Source organism: Watersipora subatra, chromosome 1, assembly GCF_963576615.1.
Source record: "Watersipora subatra chromosome 1, tzWatSuba1.1, whole genome shotgun sequence".
Classification (NCBI taxonomy): domain Eukaryota; kingdom Metazoa; phylum Bryozoa; class Gymnolaemata; order Cheilostomatida; family Watersiporidae; genus Watersipora; species Watersipora subatra.
The window spans coordinates 26,650,993-26,670,123 of NC_088708.1; the positions used below are offsets into that span (position 1 = coordinate 26,650,993).

The 19,131-nt window shown below is 35.8% G+C and overlaps 2 protein-coding genes across 5 annotated transcripts in view; one reads left to right on the forward strand and one right to left on the reverse strand.

Annotated features, from left to right (window-relative positions):
• LOC137406512 (protein MTO1 homolog, mitochondrial-like) overlaps nt 1-17,415 on the forward strand; it is a 32,839-nt gene extending 15,424 nt beyond the window's left edge. For both annotated transcript variants that reach the window (XM_068093112.1, XM_068093103.1), the window contains exons 8-14: nt 75-180; nt 6,197-6,284; nt 10,569-10,699; nt 11,915-12,119; nt 12,358-12,520; nt 15,327-15,594; nt 17,108-17,415. In XM_068093112.1, coding sequence (XP_067949213.1) covers nt 75-180; nt 6,197-6,284; nt 10,569-10,699; nt 11,915-12,119; nt 12,358-12,520; nt 15,327-15,594; nt 17,108-17,209 — 1,063 coding nt within the window. In that variant the 3' untranslated portion in view covers nt 17,210-17,415. The remainder of the gene's footprint in view (nt 1-74; nt 181-6,196; nt 6,285-10,568; nt 10,700-11,914; nt 12,120-12,357; nt 12,521-15,326; nt 15,595-17,107) is intronic.
• Nucleotides 1-19,131, reverse strand: part of LOC137406529 (syntaxin-7-like) — a 383,065-nt gene that overhangs the window by 290,828 nt on the left and 73,106 nt on the right. The window lies entirely within an intron of this gene.

The following is a 19,131-nucleotide window of genomic DNA, read 5'->3' on the forward strand; positions in this document are numbered from 1 at the left end:
CTATTGGTTTTTTGTATATTACATGAACAGCTTTCTTGAGGAGCAATTGATTGCTTAAGAATGCTCTATTGCAGGTACTGTCCATCGATAGAGAGCAAAGTGGTTATGTTCAGCGGCAGGCAGCGTCATCAGATATGGCTTGAACCAGAAGGCTTTGAGTCTCCAGTGATATATCCCCAGGTAGATGATAGCTTCTACTAATCATTTACCTTGTTTGCTTGCAAGGTAAATAATTAGTTGTAATTTAAAAGTTGAAGTCTGCATTTACTAAGTTTCTATCCATGGCGTAGTGAAACACCCCCATATGGCATTGCAATGCCATATGGGGGCGTAGTGAAACACTCCCATATGGCTTTGCAATGCCATCATGGAAACAGCCATGTTGCTCTCTTTCTATCTTGACTCAGTGTCGCTGTTTGGAAGTGAAACACCCGTGTGATGCATTATCTTTGTACCGTGGGAACTGTCGTAGTTACCAACTCTGTCACATGTGCGTGCTCATAGGTCTTGCTTTTTAGTGCTTCATACGCAAACATGCATTGACATAAGGCGTCGCACAACCATCGCCCTAATATAGCACCCTATGGAAACATGGTCCAGTTTGTCAACCCAGCATAGCGCTTTGGCACTGTGGCACCCGGGTGTCGCTACACTATATATGTATGAAAACTTCTTAATAAGGCGACCTAACCTAGATCTGCACTGCAATATACTCGCTTACTTCATATAGTGTCAGCGGCTTAATGTCAATTTTCTTTTTCGGGTTTGGTGTGCCAGTCAGGTTCCTCATCATCAGTGTGCGGTTCCATTGTCACAACAATCAAGCGAAATTCAGCTAGCAACTTGTCTATGGTAGCAACGGAGGCTGCATAGGCTTTCATGCTCCACTTTTCTTTTACTATCTGCTGTACACTTTTGACCCACGTCTCCCATCTTTCGTGCTAAGGTGTACCCTAGCAGTATCCAACTTCAGGTATAGGACTCCATGCATGGTCAGCAGATCGCGAGTCGCTATGTCTGTTAACTTGATGGATTCCCCTGTCAACCTTTTTATGCCTGCTGGGTATCTTATTGCTGGCACTGCGTAGACATTTATTGCCGTGATTTGGTTCCTGGCATTAAGCTGACTTCATAGGACCTGCAAAACACATTTTTTGTATTCAGTAATGGCCTTCTCACACACTTTGGTCTTAAATTTGATGTTGTTTTACATAATCCCCAAGTACTCGTACTCTTCTTCAATATTTATTTTTAAACTTGCCAGGTGTTTGCCATTAGCCCTCAGTTATATATCTATATATACATTGTTTCCTCACCCTGGTTTACTCAAGTGGGTGGTAGTATCTACTCAAGCTCGAGTCTCCTACCAGGGACCTGGGAGTTTGAGCACTTGCCTCAGGATCTTTGTCTCTCTTAATAGTGCACTTTCCAGCAAGTGACTTGTGTTGATTGTTGCCGGTATTTGGGCTAGCCACATATTATATATATATTTGATTTTATCTTCTATATATATCAATCTCAAAGTTTGTGTGTCTGTTCTTCTGTACTACCATGGTTTGTCCAGCTATAGCTATGAAAATCTTAGTTAATAGCATAGACTCCTTAAAGAAAGGACTGCTCACTGTCATGCTCGGGATTTGGAACTAGGGTGCTAGATTTAATTTGGGTGTATCTCAAAAATTGGTTCTAGACGGCCTAGAGAGGCGATTCCAGTGTCAAAATGGGGATTTCTAAAGACAGCAGATCCAGTGATGCTAAAATAAATGTACTAGAAGGTCATCTAGAATGTAAATAGGTCAAATTTCAAGGTCAAATAGCATAATTCGGCTGAAAATTAGCCTAAATTGGCCTCAGCGTGCGTTACAAGAGTGATTTTGGTGTCTATTGACGGGCTAAAATCACTTCTAAATAAAATTAACAAGATCAATGCAATGAACATTACTACCACCATGTATATTTTAGTAACTTACATGCAAAAGTTTATCAAAATGGTTATACTAGTAACAAGAAGTACTTAATTTGACAACTTTTCTTGTCTCCTCAAACAACCAAGTTGCTTCTCTTTGTCACTTTTATCGAGCACAAATGACTTTAAGAAAATATTAGATAATGTCACACATGCTCCATGGATTATTGCCATAGGGCTATGAATACGTGATATTGCTTGGCCAAGGTGAACACAGCAGCAGTGAAGGTTACAGTCAATGAATAATCTATGAGCAGCATGAACAAAGTAAACATTGGACATTTTTGGTACAGTCAACCCACCCCTGTTAAAGTTAGTGATAAAATCAGAATCTGCGAGGTCTTCAGCTGTCTCTGGCTCTACAACATCTGCTGTCCCATGGAATTTGTGCTCTAAAAACCTTGCTAAGAAAATGATTTTGTGTCTTGATGTCTTATCAGAGTTTATCAGTTCCTCAGTTTCAGTAATGGTCAGATCACATTGAGCATTATCAATGGAAATGTTGTTTGCGCAAGACAGCTTGTGATGGGGTTGATGGTATCAATTCATACTTAAGCAGTGAGTGGAGATTCTTGGTCTTTGCACTTGCCTTGATGTCCATACCGACAATAAAAAAATTACTCCACTGCGTTGTCGAGCCTGACCGAAGAAATTTTTTGAGAGCTTCATCAAAAAATAGACATAGCTGAAGCTATGTTCATTCAGAAGAAGCTCTGCAGCCTCAATGATTGTTTTCGCTGACATCACAAAAGCATTTACGGTTTGCTTGGTAAGTTTTTGATTTCGACCTCGACCACCTTGCCATGCACAAGTGGATACAACTTCACATGTTTCCTTCAATTCTGTGAAACTGTTGCAATCCTTGGTCCATGGATGTCGACACTAGTCACGCATATGAACCCCAGAATATCGATCCTTCACGTTCATCATATGGAACCAACCTGCAATAAGTTTTATTAGGATGATGGTGCCCTCACTTATACAGAGTTTGTCCTTCAGAGTGGAGAAAGCTGCTACATTTTTTTCGTAAAACACTTGACATACGAAAGGTACATTCTGTCTCTGGAGTGGTTTTGGGTACATTGAAGAGTATGTCAACTCAGTGAGAGGAATGGTGGCTGTTCGGTCCTCATTATAGACTGTCTCAATATCTGCCCAGCATGCTATGTACACGATTCCATCCTTCATGAAAGCGAGCTCCTTGTTGGGTACAGTGATCTAATTGTTTCGGATGTTTTTAAAGATATGGATGTAATCGAATACTAGAAAAACGTGTCTGTTGATGGCCTCCATGAAAACCTTTCCGGAACCACCGAAATTTTGTAAACAGACACATTTGTTGCACATTTGTCACATACACACGCTACCACTGTGCCTCCAGCATTTGAAACAGCCAAAAGTGCATTGAATAAGAGCTTTTTCAGCTGATGTGCATTTAGCTTTGCTACAAAATGAATACCCAGGATATATTTTGGTCCACCATAATGACAGGCTACCTCGAACACCATAGTTTTTAGCACCAGAATCATCACTTCCATTCTGAGCATATCCCACCACTTGGCCACCTGAATATCTCAAGCTTTTTATTAGCTTGACTTCATCAAAAATTAAATTTACGAGACATTGCTGAGGCAAGAGTTTTTTGAGGAGAGCTTTTAGGTTCTCAGCATGAAGTGAATGTGACAGTAGCTTCTATGCGTAGTTTGAATGAGGCAAAAGAATTGATCCAGATTTTCGAATCATTCTGTATGTTGCTGGTGAGATATTGTAAATCTCTGCTGCTAGAATGTACATATGCTTATCAAAGCGGCGTCGTGTTGGTTGTGACAGAAGAAGTTGCAGTTGGCCATAAAGAAACTGGTAGTGTAGCAAGTCAGTGCAACTCATGTGACTGAGCTCCTCACATGCATGTTCGAGGAAGTCTGCATCTTTTAGCTCATAGCCTTTCAAGCACTCAATTATCTTACCCAGCTGAGACCATCTGCTTATCAGACTATTTTTCTGAAAGCAGCATGGCATTGCTTTTGTGAAATAGGGCTTTGGTACATTTCTTCCTTTATGTCCTAAGGTTTGGACGAAGATACAGCGAAAAGGTGAGATAACATGTTGAAAATACACATAGAAAGTCGCAGACCTACTCTTTGAGTCCGTTTGTGGTAAAGGTCTTCGCCATCTTGAATAATAACGTGGTTTTTGCCAAAGCGAGTGTGTAAACCTGAGACGAAAGAGGGAAAGTCGCCAATTCTATCTGAAGCTTCAAGACGCTGTGCCTCTAAGTCAGCTCGTGCTTCAGCTGAAGTTTATAATGTGCGACCTTTAGGTTGCTGCTGTTTCATGCAAGACTGAGAAATATTTTGGAAAATATATGAAGGCTGAGAAAGACCCTTTCCACCGCTTGTTGTTATCCAATCACAGTTGAAATGGCGCTCCCAAGTGTAAATGTTTTTTGTATTGAGAATTTGAGCACGAGTATTGGGTAGCGCATCTAACCAACGGTCTTTTTCGTTTTGTTTTGTGGGTAGTGACACAACCCTCCTCTGTAATTGCTTCTGCAGCCAAATTCGCTGCACATCTTAGGCATTTTTATTGCTTGAACCGCCAATGCTTTGCACTGGAAAATAGAAAGATTAAAAAAAGATTGGATGATTTTTTATCTACAGTTTAGTCATTCTCCCAAGATTTTCCATACTTTTTCAATACCATGAGGGAGGTTTCAAGAAATTCCCAACCTTTTCCCGGTATGGAAAATAGGTTTTTAAATTTTCTACTTTTCCCGACTGCGTGGGAACTCTGGAATAGTAGAAAAGAGGCCAACTTTTCTACCACCCTAGTTTCAAACCCCGAGTGGCACCGTGTGCAGTCCTTTACTTAAGGAGTCTATGGTTAATAGAGTTTATAGGGTTCCAATTAATACGTCATTTAGCGTGTGAAATTGGGAAAATACGGTATATAGTAGTAGCTATGTAATTTTAAGAGCCTTCGTAGACTTGTGGTTAGATGATGGGTATACAATCATGCAGTTGCAATCTTCGTGAGTTCAAATCCAGCACGATGTGAGCTTTTCATTCCAATATATTCATAGCTGGACAAACAGAAGTACAGGAAAACAGACACGCAAACTCTGAGATATATATATATATATAGATAGACATTGATTGCCGTAGACATTTATTTATATATATATATTATATGTATATTATATATACATGAGTAAAAGTGCAAAATATATATATATAGATAGACATTTATTGCTGTAGACATTTATTTATACATGTATATATATTATATGTACATTATAATATATATAAATGTGTAAAAGCGCAAAATATATATATAGATATAAATAGACATTTACTGCCATAGACATTAATTTATGCATGTATATATATTATATGTGTATTATACATGTATATACATGTATATACATGAGTAAAAGCGCAAAATCCGAGCAGAGTGCTCAATGATAAATCAGAACAAGTTAAAATCGATAAAACGGACTATAGCTTTAGATAAAACACTTTATTACTAATAGTTTCATGCTTGCTGAGAGCAATCTTCAGATCGCTCTATATATATATTTGTTTTTTTTATATATGTATATATATTTTCATATAGGTATATATATACATAATAAATATATATAATACGATGTGAGCATATATATGTAATATTTATATATATAAATATATGTTTTCAGGCCTACACAAATAGTTACAACTGTCTTATATGCAACTGATAGCAATGGAATGCAGACCTGTCTACATGTATACCTGTCTATTGCAGACCTGTCTATAGGAGCAATCGAGTTCTATGTTGGGTTTTAGCTTTTCTTACAATCGTTGGCTTATATTGGCTGATTATCTGAGAGAGTATGCATCTCTCACACAGATATGCAGTTCATAGATATATCAATCCTTACCTGCAAGGTAATAGCACTGTATGTAATGGTGGTCTCTTCTCTAGGTGGTCTTGTTAGGCTTGGATTTGTAACAATAAATTAATGCGGAGTTGTGTTACCACAGACGTGAAATCAGCAGAATAGTGGCTCCTCATGCAAGCCTGAGAAATATTCTTAGCACAACAACAAAATATGGGGCTTTTTATATTTTGTTTTATTGAAAAAAAATATAGTCTCTTTAAGCATTGAGTTCTTCGCTCGTTCCGGACTCTCCTAAATGTTCAGTTTCTGTGTATCGTAGACTCAAATGAGACTTACCATACTTACTGCAGGGCCTGTCATGCACCATGCCTGCCGAATATCAGCAGGAGCTCATCAACACAATTCGTGGGCTGGAAGAGGCACAAGTGCTCCAACCAGGTATTTATGTAGAATTTATCTGGTTAGTCACAGACTTTAGATATAGTCGACCTCGCATAGCTTGTCACATTGTGAGCCAATGAGCTCACAGTTCATTTGATCAGGATTGCTTAAAGGTTGACTTGCAACAAAATTCACATTACAATTATTTGGTATCAAAAGATTCACCATGTCTTACTCTGTTGTGTAGTAGGTGCCAAATATGCAGGAATGTGATTAAAAGCTCTTAAAAGCTCAAAAACGAACAGAAAATTGCAGCGACACGAGACCGCCCTAGTTTGGATTCGTTTTCCAAAATGGCTAAAATGTGACGTATGTGTGCGAGATGGTTTATGTTTACACTTTCATGCATCCTTATTCGTCGAACTATTTTCACAAATATACTTCACGCTTGCGATAAAAACCATGTCTATTGTTCTTACGCGTCTGTTTTATCGGCATCGTAATGCTGCAACTTTGAGCACTGATATCTCAAAACATAGCATAAAAATATGTTTAATTTTTTAAACTTAGCTTGAACGATTGCATATCATCCTCTAATAAAAATGATGAGCCTTTTGGTCCGCTATGATGGTCGAAAAATGCTGTAGAAGTTGTTTGCGCCATATGACGGGAATTGTAAGTCACATGATCAAATAATGTTAGTTTCAGTTCAAGTTTGATCTATCGCAAATAACAGATACACTTTCTCGTATTAAACTTGTTAATTTCAATTCGTCATAATCTCTAACGCGCCACATCGTGTTTGAACAGCTGGCAAGCTGAGAAGCACCTTTTTTCTTAGCCAATAGCAGAGAAAAGACCAGACCTTCACCGGGCGTGGAGCAACTGGGTGAAGCTGGATGTGACAAACTTTATTTATTCGCCTGCTTACTCTTACCTTTGTTTTCGCCATTTCAAAGACGACATGTTTTCTAACCTGTTTGCATACTCCACATGCCACCAAAGCACGTGAGTAATTTATTTTATGAACCACTTGTATTAGTAGTAGTAACTCGGGTTATTTTCTAGTATTCTCCTAATACTACTGTATTAATCTATATTTAATATTACAATATTAATGTCATTTAATTGTAATATGATATTATTAGTATTTTATTTTTTTGATTACGTGTATTATTCTTATTATGATAACAAAACTAATTCATACTGTATATCTATCTGTAAAACGTAATATATTAATAGATAATTGATAAAATAATGTTATGTTTCACGATTAATTTCGCCAAATTTCTTAACCCTACTCACTTATAGATATGTTATATAAAATAGTTATTGTCATTTTCTGGTATCATCGTTAATAGCATATTAGTATTATTAGATGATTATTATTAGTATTAGATGATGAAGAGTTTGTGCCAACCACTGAAGACTGGGAAGAGTTTGAGCGCTATGTTAGCCAGCGTCAAACGCTCTCCAATTACATGTAAGATAGAGCTGAACGAATATCCATAGAGTTATTACTCACATTTTTATGTTCACAATATCATGGATTCTGATAAGGTTTTGTAAAATCTGTGTCATGATTGCATGGCTATATATTTATTCTTTTTCTGATCAAGCAAATATGATATAATAACAGGAAATGATGTTGTACAAATCTCATTGCAAGTCAACTATTGTGTTGTGATTTCTGACCCGAATCCTCCTTCAAAGAGGAGAAAATAATAGTAAGTGTGACAGCACTCCAGCGACTATTTCACTGTCACGCCTGCGCCCTCCCCTGCTCATTCACGATGGTGCGAGAAGGCGGATGGGTAGAGTTCAAGGTTACATGTGCCTCCTGTCACCAATCGTACACTTGGGAAACAACTGCTGGGGTGAACAGAGCTCATGTCATCAACCCCCTGCTGGCAGCTGCATCACTCTTTTCTGGCGGATGCCTTACGCAGAGCCTCCGTTTTCTGTCGCTCCTGAACATCGCGATACCAAGCCACAGCGTTTGCCTCTACCAACAAAGAGAATACTTACATGGTGTGAGTGTTAATATTTACCCATAAACTTGGAAAATGTGAGTAAAAGCTAGGCACACTAATCTAATTGAATAACGACATTTAGAAACAATTTTTCTCTTGAAATGAAAATATGTCATCCTTCAAGCGAAATATATTATAATTTGAAATTCTGATTCTTCATCATAATATAACACAAAAAGGGGGAAGAGGATTCTGCATTCTTAGATTAATGATAGTGATACAAATTAATCTTGTATAATGAAGTTTTACAATATTTTACAGTGTATTGCTGAGCAGTACACCCTGCATAACGAGGGATTGACGGCAGCAATCGATTGGGAGCTTGATTTGGCAGGTGACAGTAGATGTGATAGTCCGGGGCATTGGGCACTATACGGGGCCTACACTATGATGGATCAGAGCTGCGGTTTAATAGTCAGCAGCCATCTTGTCAAGGTAGAACTTTGACAGTTTTTACTTCACAGCCTGACAAAAACCGAAATTTATTAGTAGTTATTAATACATAAACATGAAGTTGCTGATCTAGCTAAATAATTCATTCAAATAATGTGAAAGTGATTGGTGGTCGTAACTTTTTTACTTTGCAGTCAACGGAGACCACCAGCTCTAACGCCATGGAGCTGGAAGGCTTCAAGCGATGCCAGTCCGATCTAATTTGCCACGGCCTGAGAGTGAGGTCCATTACAACGGATGTGGTTACAAAGGTTGTGTGCATACCGCAAGCTTGTGTTTTGGCTTATGCCGCAAATTCGTCGCGGCGAGTGATGGCCTCTACCTGCCTGCTTGGTGTCTAAGATTCGAGCTCTTTTCCCACCAACGGATGATGAAAAAGAGTTTGCAGACTTGCAAACAAGATTTCCGGCATAGACCAAAACACAAGATTGCGGTATGCACACAACCTTTTGCGAGCATTTGGCGATGGTTCTCCAAATGGGAATAGATTATCTACCAAAACAATTATTGAAAAACAATAATTGCTGATCATCAAAATAATCTCGATCTTTATATAATAAAATCATAAAACTAATACACTCTCTACTGTAGTAAGTTTACAAGCCAAATATAACAATTCTCCTTGTATTCCACGAGTTCAGAATATGTGTGTTCAACCGATGCATTAAATGTGTAACACAATAATTGTAGATGATGCATGACACATTAGCATAGCTTTGGTGTTATTGGCATTAAATGAAAATCCAACTCGCTATGATATCGCAGGTAATTATTCCACCCCAACTCAAGGGGTGCAGGCGCCACAAGTTCGTTCACACCAGGATGCATACACAGGCATTCATGTTCCCCGCGGTCATGGAGACGATGCGCAAACTCGGTATCATGGCAGCACAAACATTCAGGAAGAGATGGCATGTCTTGACAGCGCTTGCAGACACACCACTCTGTAGCCGGTGGTATTAGCTCCTAAAAAAATGAACAGATATGTCTATGCAACCATAGCTAATACATCAGGTCGATGTTATCCAACAGTATATCAGTGCAGCACTAGATTTAAATATTAAAATTGTTAATGTTGTCATTCGAGAAAAATCTGTAATTATTTTTTCGCAATATGAAGCGATAATTATCATCATTAAAATCATATATATATAATAATATTCGTTCCATCACTCTCTAGGTAAAACTATTACTACTAGCTAGCTTGGCACATAAGAGCTGGCTAGTGGCGGTGCTTACTTGCTGGGAGGTTTGATTCTGTTGAGGATCTTCTTCAGATAGAGCGTCAGGCTCGAAACGCCAGGGTCTTAACTCTTCAGAATTTGACATTTTTTGTGATCGCAACTCGGACATGTACATGTACGTATGTTGAATAGTCGGACGGAATGGCCAAGCTGAAACTGTAAAGTAGCGAGCATCTATATTTGATACAGGGTCTTAGGTAAAACCCGAAGTGTTTGTCATAAACTATTGCTACGATAAGTTTGATATTGAGCTTTGTATTGGCCTTTCAATTCACGCGAGAACATCACGTGACAAGACAATAACCAAAATCCACGGATACGTCATCGAAATCAAGAGATTCCAATCTACGGCGGCTTTTTGTTTTTGAGCTTTTAAGAGCTTTTAATCACATTTCCACATATTTGGCACCTACCACACAACAGAGTAAGACATGGCGAATCTTTTGATACCAAATAACTGTAATGTGAACTTTGTTGCAAGTCAACCTTCAAGTTGAACCAAGCAACCCTTGATACTAAACACGTGTTCAGACTGGCAATTTCAAGATCACTCCAGCTTTTGTTGTTATATGGAGGAAATCATATATGCTTGTACATGTACTTGTACATAGGATATGGAGTAGAGTACGATTTTGTTGACCCGAGACAGCTTAAAATGACTTTGGAAACCCGACTAGTTGACTCTCTCTACTTTGCTGGGCAGATAAATGGTACAACTGGGTACGAGGAGGCTGCTGCACAGGTGAGTACCTAACGTTAGGTGGGGCGGGCTAACGGCCTTCAAATGAGGTTCACAAAGTTACGATCTGATGCAAGTTTTTTATAATAGCATACGTACTTACGATGATTGTTGCTGTTTACATTATGGTGTTGTGTATTAGTGTTGTTTTGATATAACTCTTAGATTACAATAAGTAGGATACAGAGACACACTGTGGCAGACTCAATAGATTCATGTATATAAAGAACTGATGCTGTAGGCCTATTACATAGTAAAACATTGTAGAAGATGTTGTGTCAACAACCATATTGGTTAGACAGTCAAACCTTGACCTCCAATAACTTTATAGATAAATTATTTTTACATATGACACAAAATTCAAGAAAACTTGTTTTAGTCAAAGTAATTTCCAACTTACGATATCTAACATCTCTGAAACCAGTGCAATTTCCAAGTAGAAAAGTTGATAAAAATTAACAATAAAATGTGAAACTAATAAAAAAACAAATTAAATTAATTTAAACCATGTCTAGTTTAGGTAGAATAACTAAAGCCACATATCTCTCTGTACTGCTTAACCATTGCTGAGCCTTTTATTCTCTCACGTGTCTCTAAGCTAAATTTACAATAATAATTTCTTTTCACTTTGTTAATTTAGTTTTTATATATAATTTAATTTAAGTTTTTTCATTTGACTTTCACGCGGTTTTAAATTAAAAAAAAAAGCTATATGAAATTGTTTGAAGTATTCACAATTGTTTTGACTCTGGAACTAATTAAATAAAGTACAAAATACTCTTTTAAGAATGGTTGCTCCAACAAACGACGGTTTTGACATACAACGTAAAAAATGGAACAGATTAACTTTATATCTCAGTGTTTGACTGTAGACCTTGACAGTTATTCCGCCACTTTTGCAACAAATACTTCTATTCCTTATGACATCTGTCATCAGTGAGCTTCAGCCACTCTCTCATCTCATAGTTACAGAGCTTAGTATTTTATTTCCATTCTTGAAGTTTTTAAAATATTATACAAGTTTTTACAAAAATATGTTGAGCATATGAATTTTTGTGTGACTATTACTTTGATCACATGACTCAGACAAACAAACAAACAAACAAAGGAGTGAATGGTTGTTTACTGAACAGTGAGTGTATCACATAAGGACAAAGGAATGCAGTTTTATAGGTATCTGAATGATATGGTCTATTAAAGTACAACACAGTGTTTTAGGGGCTGGTTGTTGGGGTAAATGCAGCCGCAGCAGTGCTAGGGAGACCGCCATTGACCATGCAAAGGACAGATGGATATATCGGAGTGCTCGTTGATGATCTCACAACTTTTGGCACCAAGGAACCGTACCGCATGTTCACTGGCCGTGCCGAGTTTCGGCTCAGTTTGAGGCCTGACAATGCTGACACACGTCTCTCAGAAAAAGGTGTTTGTACATTCTTTGCTGTAGCAAAATATCATTTCAAGTTTAACAGACAGTTAATATAATTCTCCCACAAAAGTACATTTAGTCGTGAAAAAAGATGGTAAAAGTTTTCTGGCTGTCAAACAGAGCAGGTGGAATATTTGAATGTGGAATTATTTAAGATAACTGGAGAATAAGGCAGTATGGTTGTTCATTACTGTGGATATAGCATTGGAAATATAAATGGTTGCTGATGCAGGAAATATGAGTGGCTGTATCACCCAAGAACGTCTACAGAAAGTGCTCAAAGTAACCAATGTTTTGGACAAAGTGAATATATTACTGAACTCACACATCAAATCATATAATGATTGGAAAAAACTTCTCAACCTTGGACCTGTTTCTCAGAATCTCCAGCACAGGTATGTCTATGTCAACTTGTCAACTTTATTCTATAAAAACTATTCTAATATCGATATTACCAATAACGATGCTATATTTAGATGATGTTAAACAGGAGCCAATTTACCAATGTTTACCGTTTAATAAAATCCCAAAAAGTGATGAAGTGGTTGAAATGATGTGTTAACTGATGTGCTGAACTTTCATATTCAAATTATAGCTGATGTACCCCAAAGTAGAAGAACTGATCATTGATATAAAAGTGTGCTTTAGAGCTTACCTCATTCCATGGGTTGAAAACAAATTGTTTTTATATTTGCTCATTTACTTCATTTTTGTGCTTGTAATCAGTAATAATTACTAGGAAACAAATTACAATATTAATAATATAATATAAAGTAATAACTGATACTAGATACTAATATTACTGATAATAATTACTAGGAAAATGCGGTACAATGCAATGTGTCGGGGTGATATATTCATCACCATGGTTCTTTGGTGTGTCAAAACTTAGTACTGTTGTCTAGAAGGACTATTCTTCCATGTATTGTGCTGATTGGCATAATCCTCTGCGTAACATCACCTTGTGCAAGCTTACTGAGACTGAATACAGTACAACCTTTTCCTATGAATTTAATCATTGCTAGGTCCTATAGTGCTTCGTATTTTAAAGCCATCATATGTTGGATCATATATTTCTATAAGAATTCTGTGTAATTAGTTTAATTCGTTCCTCTACCCAAAAATTCATGATATGTTAATGTATTTTCCAGGTGATAACGCAATTGAATTATATAAAATACATGTAATGATATATGTAATAATATACGTAATAATATACGTAATAATATAAGTAATAATATACGTAATAATATATGTAATAATATATGTAATAATATACGTAATAATATACGTAATAATATACGTAATAATATATTTAATAATATATGTGATAATATACGTAATAATATACGTGATAATAAGCGTGATAATATATGTAATGATATATGTAATAATATATGTAATAGTATATGTAATGATATATGTAATGATATATGTAATGATATATGTAATGATATACGTAATGATATACGTAATAATATACGTAATAATATACGTAATAATATGCGTAATAATATACGTAATAATATATTTAATAATATATGTGATAATATACGTAATAATATACGTGATAATAAGCGTGATAATATATGTAATAATATATGTAATAATATATGTAATAATATACGTAATAATATACGTAATAATATACGTAATAATATATTTAATAATATATGTGATAATATACGTAATAATATACGTGATAATAAGCGTGATAATATATGTAATAATATATGTAATAATATACGTAATAATATACGTAATAATATACGTGATAATATACGTGATAATATATGTAATAATATATGTAATAATATATGTGATAATATATATAATAATATACGTAATAATATAAGTAATAATATACGTAATAATATGCGTAATAATGTACTTAATAGTATATGTAATAATATATGTAATGATATATGTAATGATATATGTAATAATATATGTAATAGTATATGTAATGATATATGTAATGATATATGTAATGATATACGTAATAATATACGTAATAATATACGTAATAATATACGTGATAATATACGTGATAATATACGTGATAATATACGTGATAATATATGTAATAATATATGTAATAATATATGTGATAATATATGTAATAATATACGTGATAATATATGTGATAATATATGTAATAATATACGTAATAATATACGTAATAATATACGTGATAATATACGTGATAATATACGTGATAATATACGTGATAATATATGTAATAATATATGTAATAATATATGTGATAATATATGTAATAATATACGTGATAATATATGTGATAATATATGTAATAATATACGTAATAATATACGTAATAATATACGTGATAATATACGTGATAATATATGTAATAATATATGTAATAATATATGTGATAATATATGTAATAATATATGTAATAATATATGTGATAATATATGTGATAATATATGTAATAATATATGTAATAATATACGTAATAGTATATGTAATAATATATGTATAAATAATAAAGCTCTTTTAATCAAATAATGATCAGCAAGAAGAAAAGGTTCATATTGTCACCCTTTTAACGTAGACAGTCTAACAGAGGTGCAGCTTTGGTAATGCAAGGAAAGGTAGAGTGTGTAGTGTGTAAGTAGAGGCGGGATAGAGATTTGCACTACTACTTTTTTAAGACTACATGAATTATAAATTACTTAACTTACCATGTTTTATGATTTAGACTTATTTTGTTTTTTTTTTCTAATTTTTACCCCAAGTTATTTTAATTTCATGAACAGAACTCCGACAACTCAAGAAACTTGGAACTTTGTATGCTGAATGTTCCATTAGTTGTTGAACAAAATGTCTGCTCAAATCCTACATCAAATGTTTAAAAGTTAGTAAGTTAGAGTGTGACTTTAAGCTAAGCCGATTCAGGTGATGTCAGAGAGCTGTTTTAAATTCACTCTATAATTATCAGTTTTATGGGTCACATGCTGCCCTAAACTTTAGGTGCACTCGACGCTAGCATACGTGAGACATGATTTTCATCGCTTGCGTAGTCGTAATGTATCTTGATTACCGCGAGGAACCCTTACTGATTTTATTGTTTGTATGTCGGAAGCCTCTATGTTCGGTTTATTGTCATTGACAAAATTTTGTTTGTTTTTCGCTAAAGGAATGCACTTAGCAAAATTTCTTTTGTTGTTTCAGTGCATACCAGATGATCAGTCAATACGGTGTACAGATAGAAGCCTTAGCTGATCATATCCCAGGGCTCGGAGATTTACTGAAGGACCCCAATATTTCAAGGAGGATGATGACTGAGGCTAAATATGCCCGATTTGTGCAGCAACAAAAAACTCATATGGAGGAGATTCAGAGGGAGGCGTTGTTGGAGATACCTGATAGCGTGAATTGGAGTTGTCTTGGCTTGACAAATGAATGCTGTGAGATCATGACACAAGCTCGCCCTGCCAATGTTAGTCACAAGCAATCTTTATTGCCCGTATTTGAACTACTCTCTCGAGTTTGGTTTCAGGAACCATCGATATTATGTGTAGATGTTTGGTAATCATTTGACAATAACTAAGATTGGCAGCCAAAATAAGTACATACAGTAATTGCATCTGGTTCATATACTATGTTGGGGCTGCTTCTGGTCAATTCAATGTATAGTTTCTGGTAATGATGTCATCAATAGTGAGTAGGTGATTCATCAATAGTGGGCAAGTGATGTCATCAATAGTGAGTAGTTGATGTCATCAATAGTGAGTAGGTGATGTCATCAATAGTGGGCAGGTGTTGTCATCAACAGCGTCTAGTGCTAGGGTCATTTCAGGAGGTTATAAATTGCGTAAATTGATAACAGTTGTTGCACAGATTATCATAATAATATCAAGAGGAGAATTATGACATTCCATACATTTGATCATTTTGTAACACGGGATGTACATTTGTTTATGTACTATATAGAATATTTCAGAGCGCTAACTTTGTAGAGAAAATACAGTTATTTCTATTTACATCTGTTTGAAAAGATACATTGATATTTTAATATACTGCAACAAAAAACATAATTTTTCGGTTTTTTGGTATTTATATTGCAAAAAAATTAAAAAAATTATATCATGTTTCATCTTTTTAATTGAATAAGTTAATAAAGAAAATAGGTGCATATATTTTAATGTTATAAACCAGTTGAAGACCAAATTCCAGCATTTTTAGGCTCTGCTCCCGAAAAATAATATCTGACCTATTGCTAAGAATTTCGTGAATTTGTGTTCTGTTAAAGTTTAATGCACCTTACCATAGTTGTCTTTGTGGCTGAGGTTTGTAATATGATATTTTTATTTTATTATTACAAGCATTTCTAGCTCGCCCTCCTTCATAGACTGCCCTGTATGATTGTCTCACCGTGTCACTACATGTAAAGGTTGTGATAAATTCTCTGCATATGAATCTATGAACTTGGCTAGTCTACTGCTTGGTCTAAAACTGCTGCTTCTCAAACTCTGCAGAGTCGTGTGGTCTGGCTAAAGATGATCTGCAACAGAACCTTGTGGAAATCTGGCATAAACCAAAATCAGAGCACTATAGTCATCGTTCCTCTCCAGAAAAAAGTTTTTATAATAAACAAAATGAACAAATTATTTTACTTTGAATAATTTCCTTGTTACAAAAAAACTGTTAGACCAATTTTAGTTTGCTTCAATCGACGTATAAATTGAAATACTTTGTTTAAAAGCTGTTTTACAAAACAGGCTGATTAGCCAGGCAAATTTTCATCAGTCTTGACGGCTGATACTTGAACATTCCCAATCAATTCCCCTAGCTAGTAGACTATTAGTAGATCATGTAACATTTTATACAGTCAATGTTGGTCTCCTTATAAATTCATTTAAGGTTAAAATTCACGTTTTACAGTGTTTACACTCTCTGTCACTACTTTTAGTAGTAGCCATATGTCAGTCTACTTGAAGTGATTGTTACAGTTAGCGGCTGCCAGCAGACTACCAGGGATGACACCTGCGGCACTCTTCACCATTCTCACCGCCATCAAACAGCCAGAGCTGAAAAGAACGAGGGAGTTTTGAAGAACACTTGAAAGATGTTTAGTGTGTTATCGGATCGACTAATCGTTACGAGGAGTTCCAAGTCAGTTTACTATCCAAGACTGCACATTCTTTAAGCCTCACAGTTGAAATTTTATATTCTGCGCATTTTTTACATTTTGTTATGTTCATTACTGCTGTTTTTAAAAAAATATGAGAAAATATAAGCAGCTGGCATTGCGGCGTTACTCTTCAAACACTTGTTTTTTGTAAATATTGTAAGTATACTTATTCTGCTATTTACTTTAACAACTGAGTTCGGTGTATTGCCTTCTCCCAGCAGCGGGAGTCTCTGCTGATAGATAGGATTTCGCAGCGGGTACATCGCCGACATCAGCCAAAGATCAGTAGGCAGAGCAAGTTTTCAGTCCTGTAGTTCACAGGCTGTTATATATAAGCTATAGTCAATGTTATGTAGGTAAACCGGGTGCGAGCTCCCGAAAATGGTAGTTACTCACCCTTAGTGCAGTGGTGGATAACTCTGATGCAAGAAATAGCAAGGCATTGCAGCTTATGTTAGTCATGAGTTAGCTCTTGGTAGAAAGCTATGGCAAGAGTTGTGAACTCTCTAAAAAAAGTGCTGATAACCCATATACAATGAGTTTAGCAACTTGACTATGAGTTCAGTAACTGTTATCATGACAGACTACCCAGACACAAACTAATAATCCTACTCCACATGTATGGCATTGAGTTTATCCTTGCCATTGAGGCAATAAGCAAAAGTTATGAGAAAATATAGGATTAAACTTTGCTTATACATGTATTCTCCTTATTTTGAAAGCAAAACGATTGATCGGAGACATTGGTCAATTTGGAATTTTAAGGCTATATGTCCTGAAACTGAATGCCACAAGTTTTTCTACAAGGGCTATATTTTGGAATGGCCCTTGCGGAATATCAAAAAGTTCTGATTTCATTTAATAAAAAGAGCTGTTACAATGCAACCAATCAAATGTCTAAGCGATAATAATACACAAGCACATAATACATACATTTGAAAACATGAGTATACAAAACTAAGCCGTTTGACGTTGCTAACGAAATGAAAAATAACATAAAATAATGGTATAGAAGTTCTACAAACTTCATGAAAAAAGATTCATGCAGACTCAACATTTTAATTAATCTTATTGTCGACTCCACTTGAACACAAGCTTTAAAATTTTATAATCTCATGTTTTACCTCCTGTAGAGCTTAATAGCTGGATGCTTAAGGTTAAGCATTTATTCGATGAGATGTAATTATATAATAGACTGTTTGGATCATAGCTATTATCTGATTGGTTTGTTTGAGACAAACGGTCAGCTTTATGTTTGGACTGATCTGTTTTTTGTGGGTCCATAGCATTAACTATATCCGTTATAAGTCTAGTTAAGATGGGCAGATAAAGCGGAATTCTACAGAATGGCTGCTTGCATTTACTATCAAATGGAAGGAGAGCCAACAGTCATTGTAAGTATAGAATGAGAGGCTTTAAGTCATGTAGTGTTCGCTGTTGGAAACTCGCTTCTTCTTCCCAGAGAACACTACTCTTCCAGAAGCTGTGTGTCGACTTCTGCCAAGATTTTTGTACACCCGACGCTCTGAAGGTTTTTGAATTCAACAGCTGCCAATTGCTATTGCCAAAGTACCTGCTTCATGACAGTCAGGTCATTACCAGATGCTATGGCCGAACTAACCAGCAACCAACATCTGAAACTGGTAAGCACCGGATGCTACCAGATGTCCACTCAGGTCTGTCGGATCACCACCACATACAGTGGTTAGACGAGCTAATACCCTTGATCCCAGGTAGAGGGCTTCATCGGCCGCGGCTGTGTTCTCAAATATACCTCATGCTCAATTGTACTTTCAGCGACACACAGACAGAATGAGACAGGTTGTTTTCTGCCTCATTCTC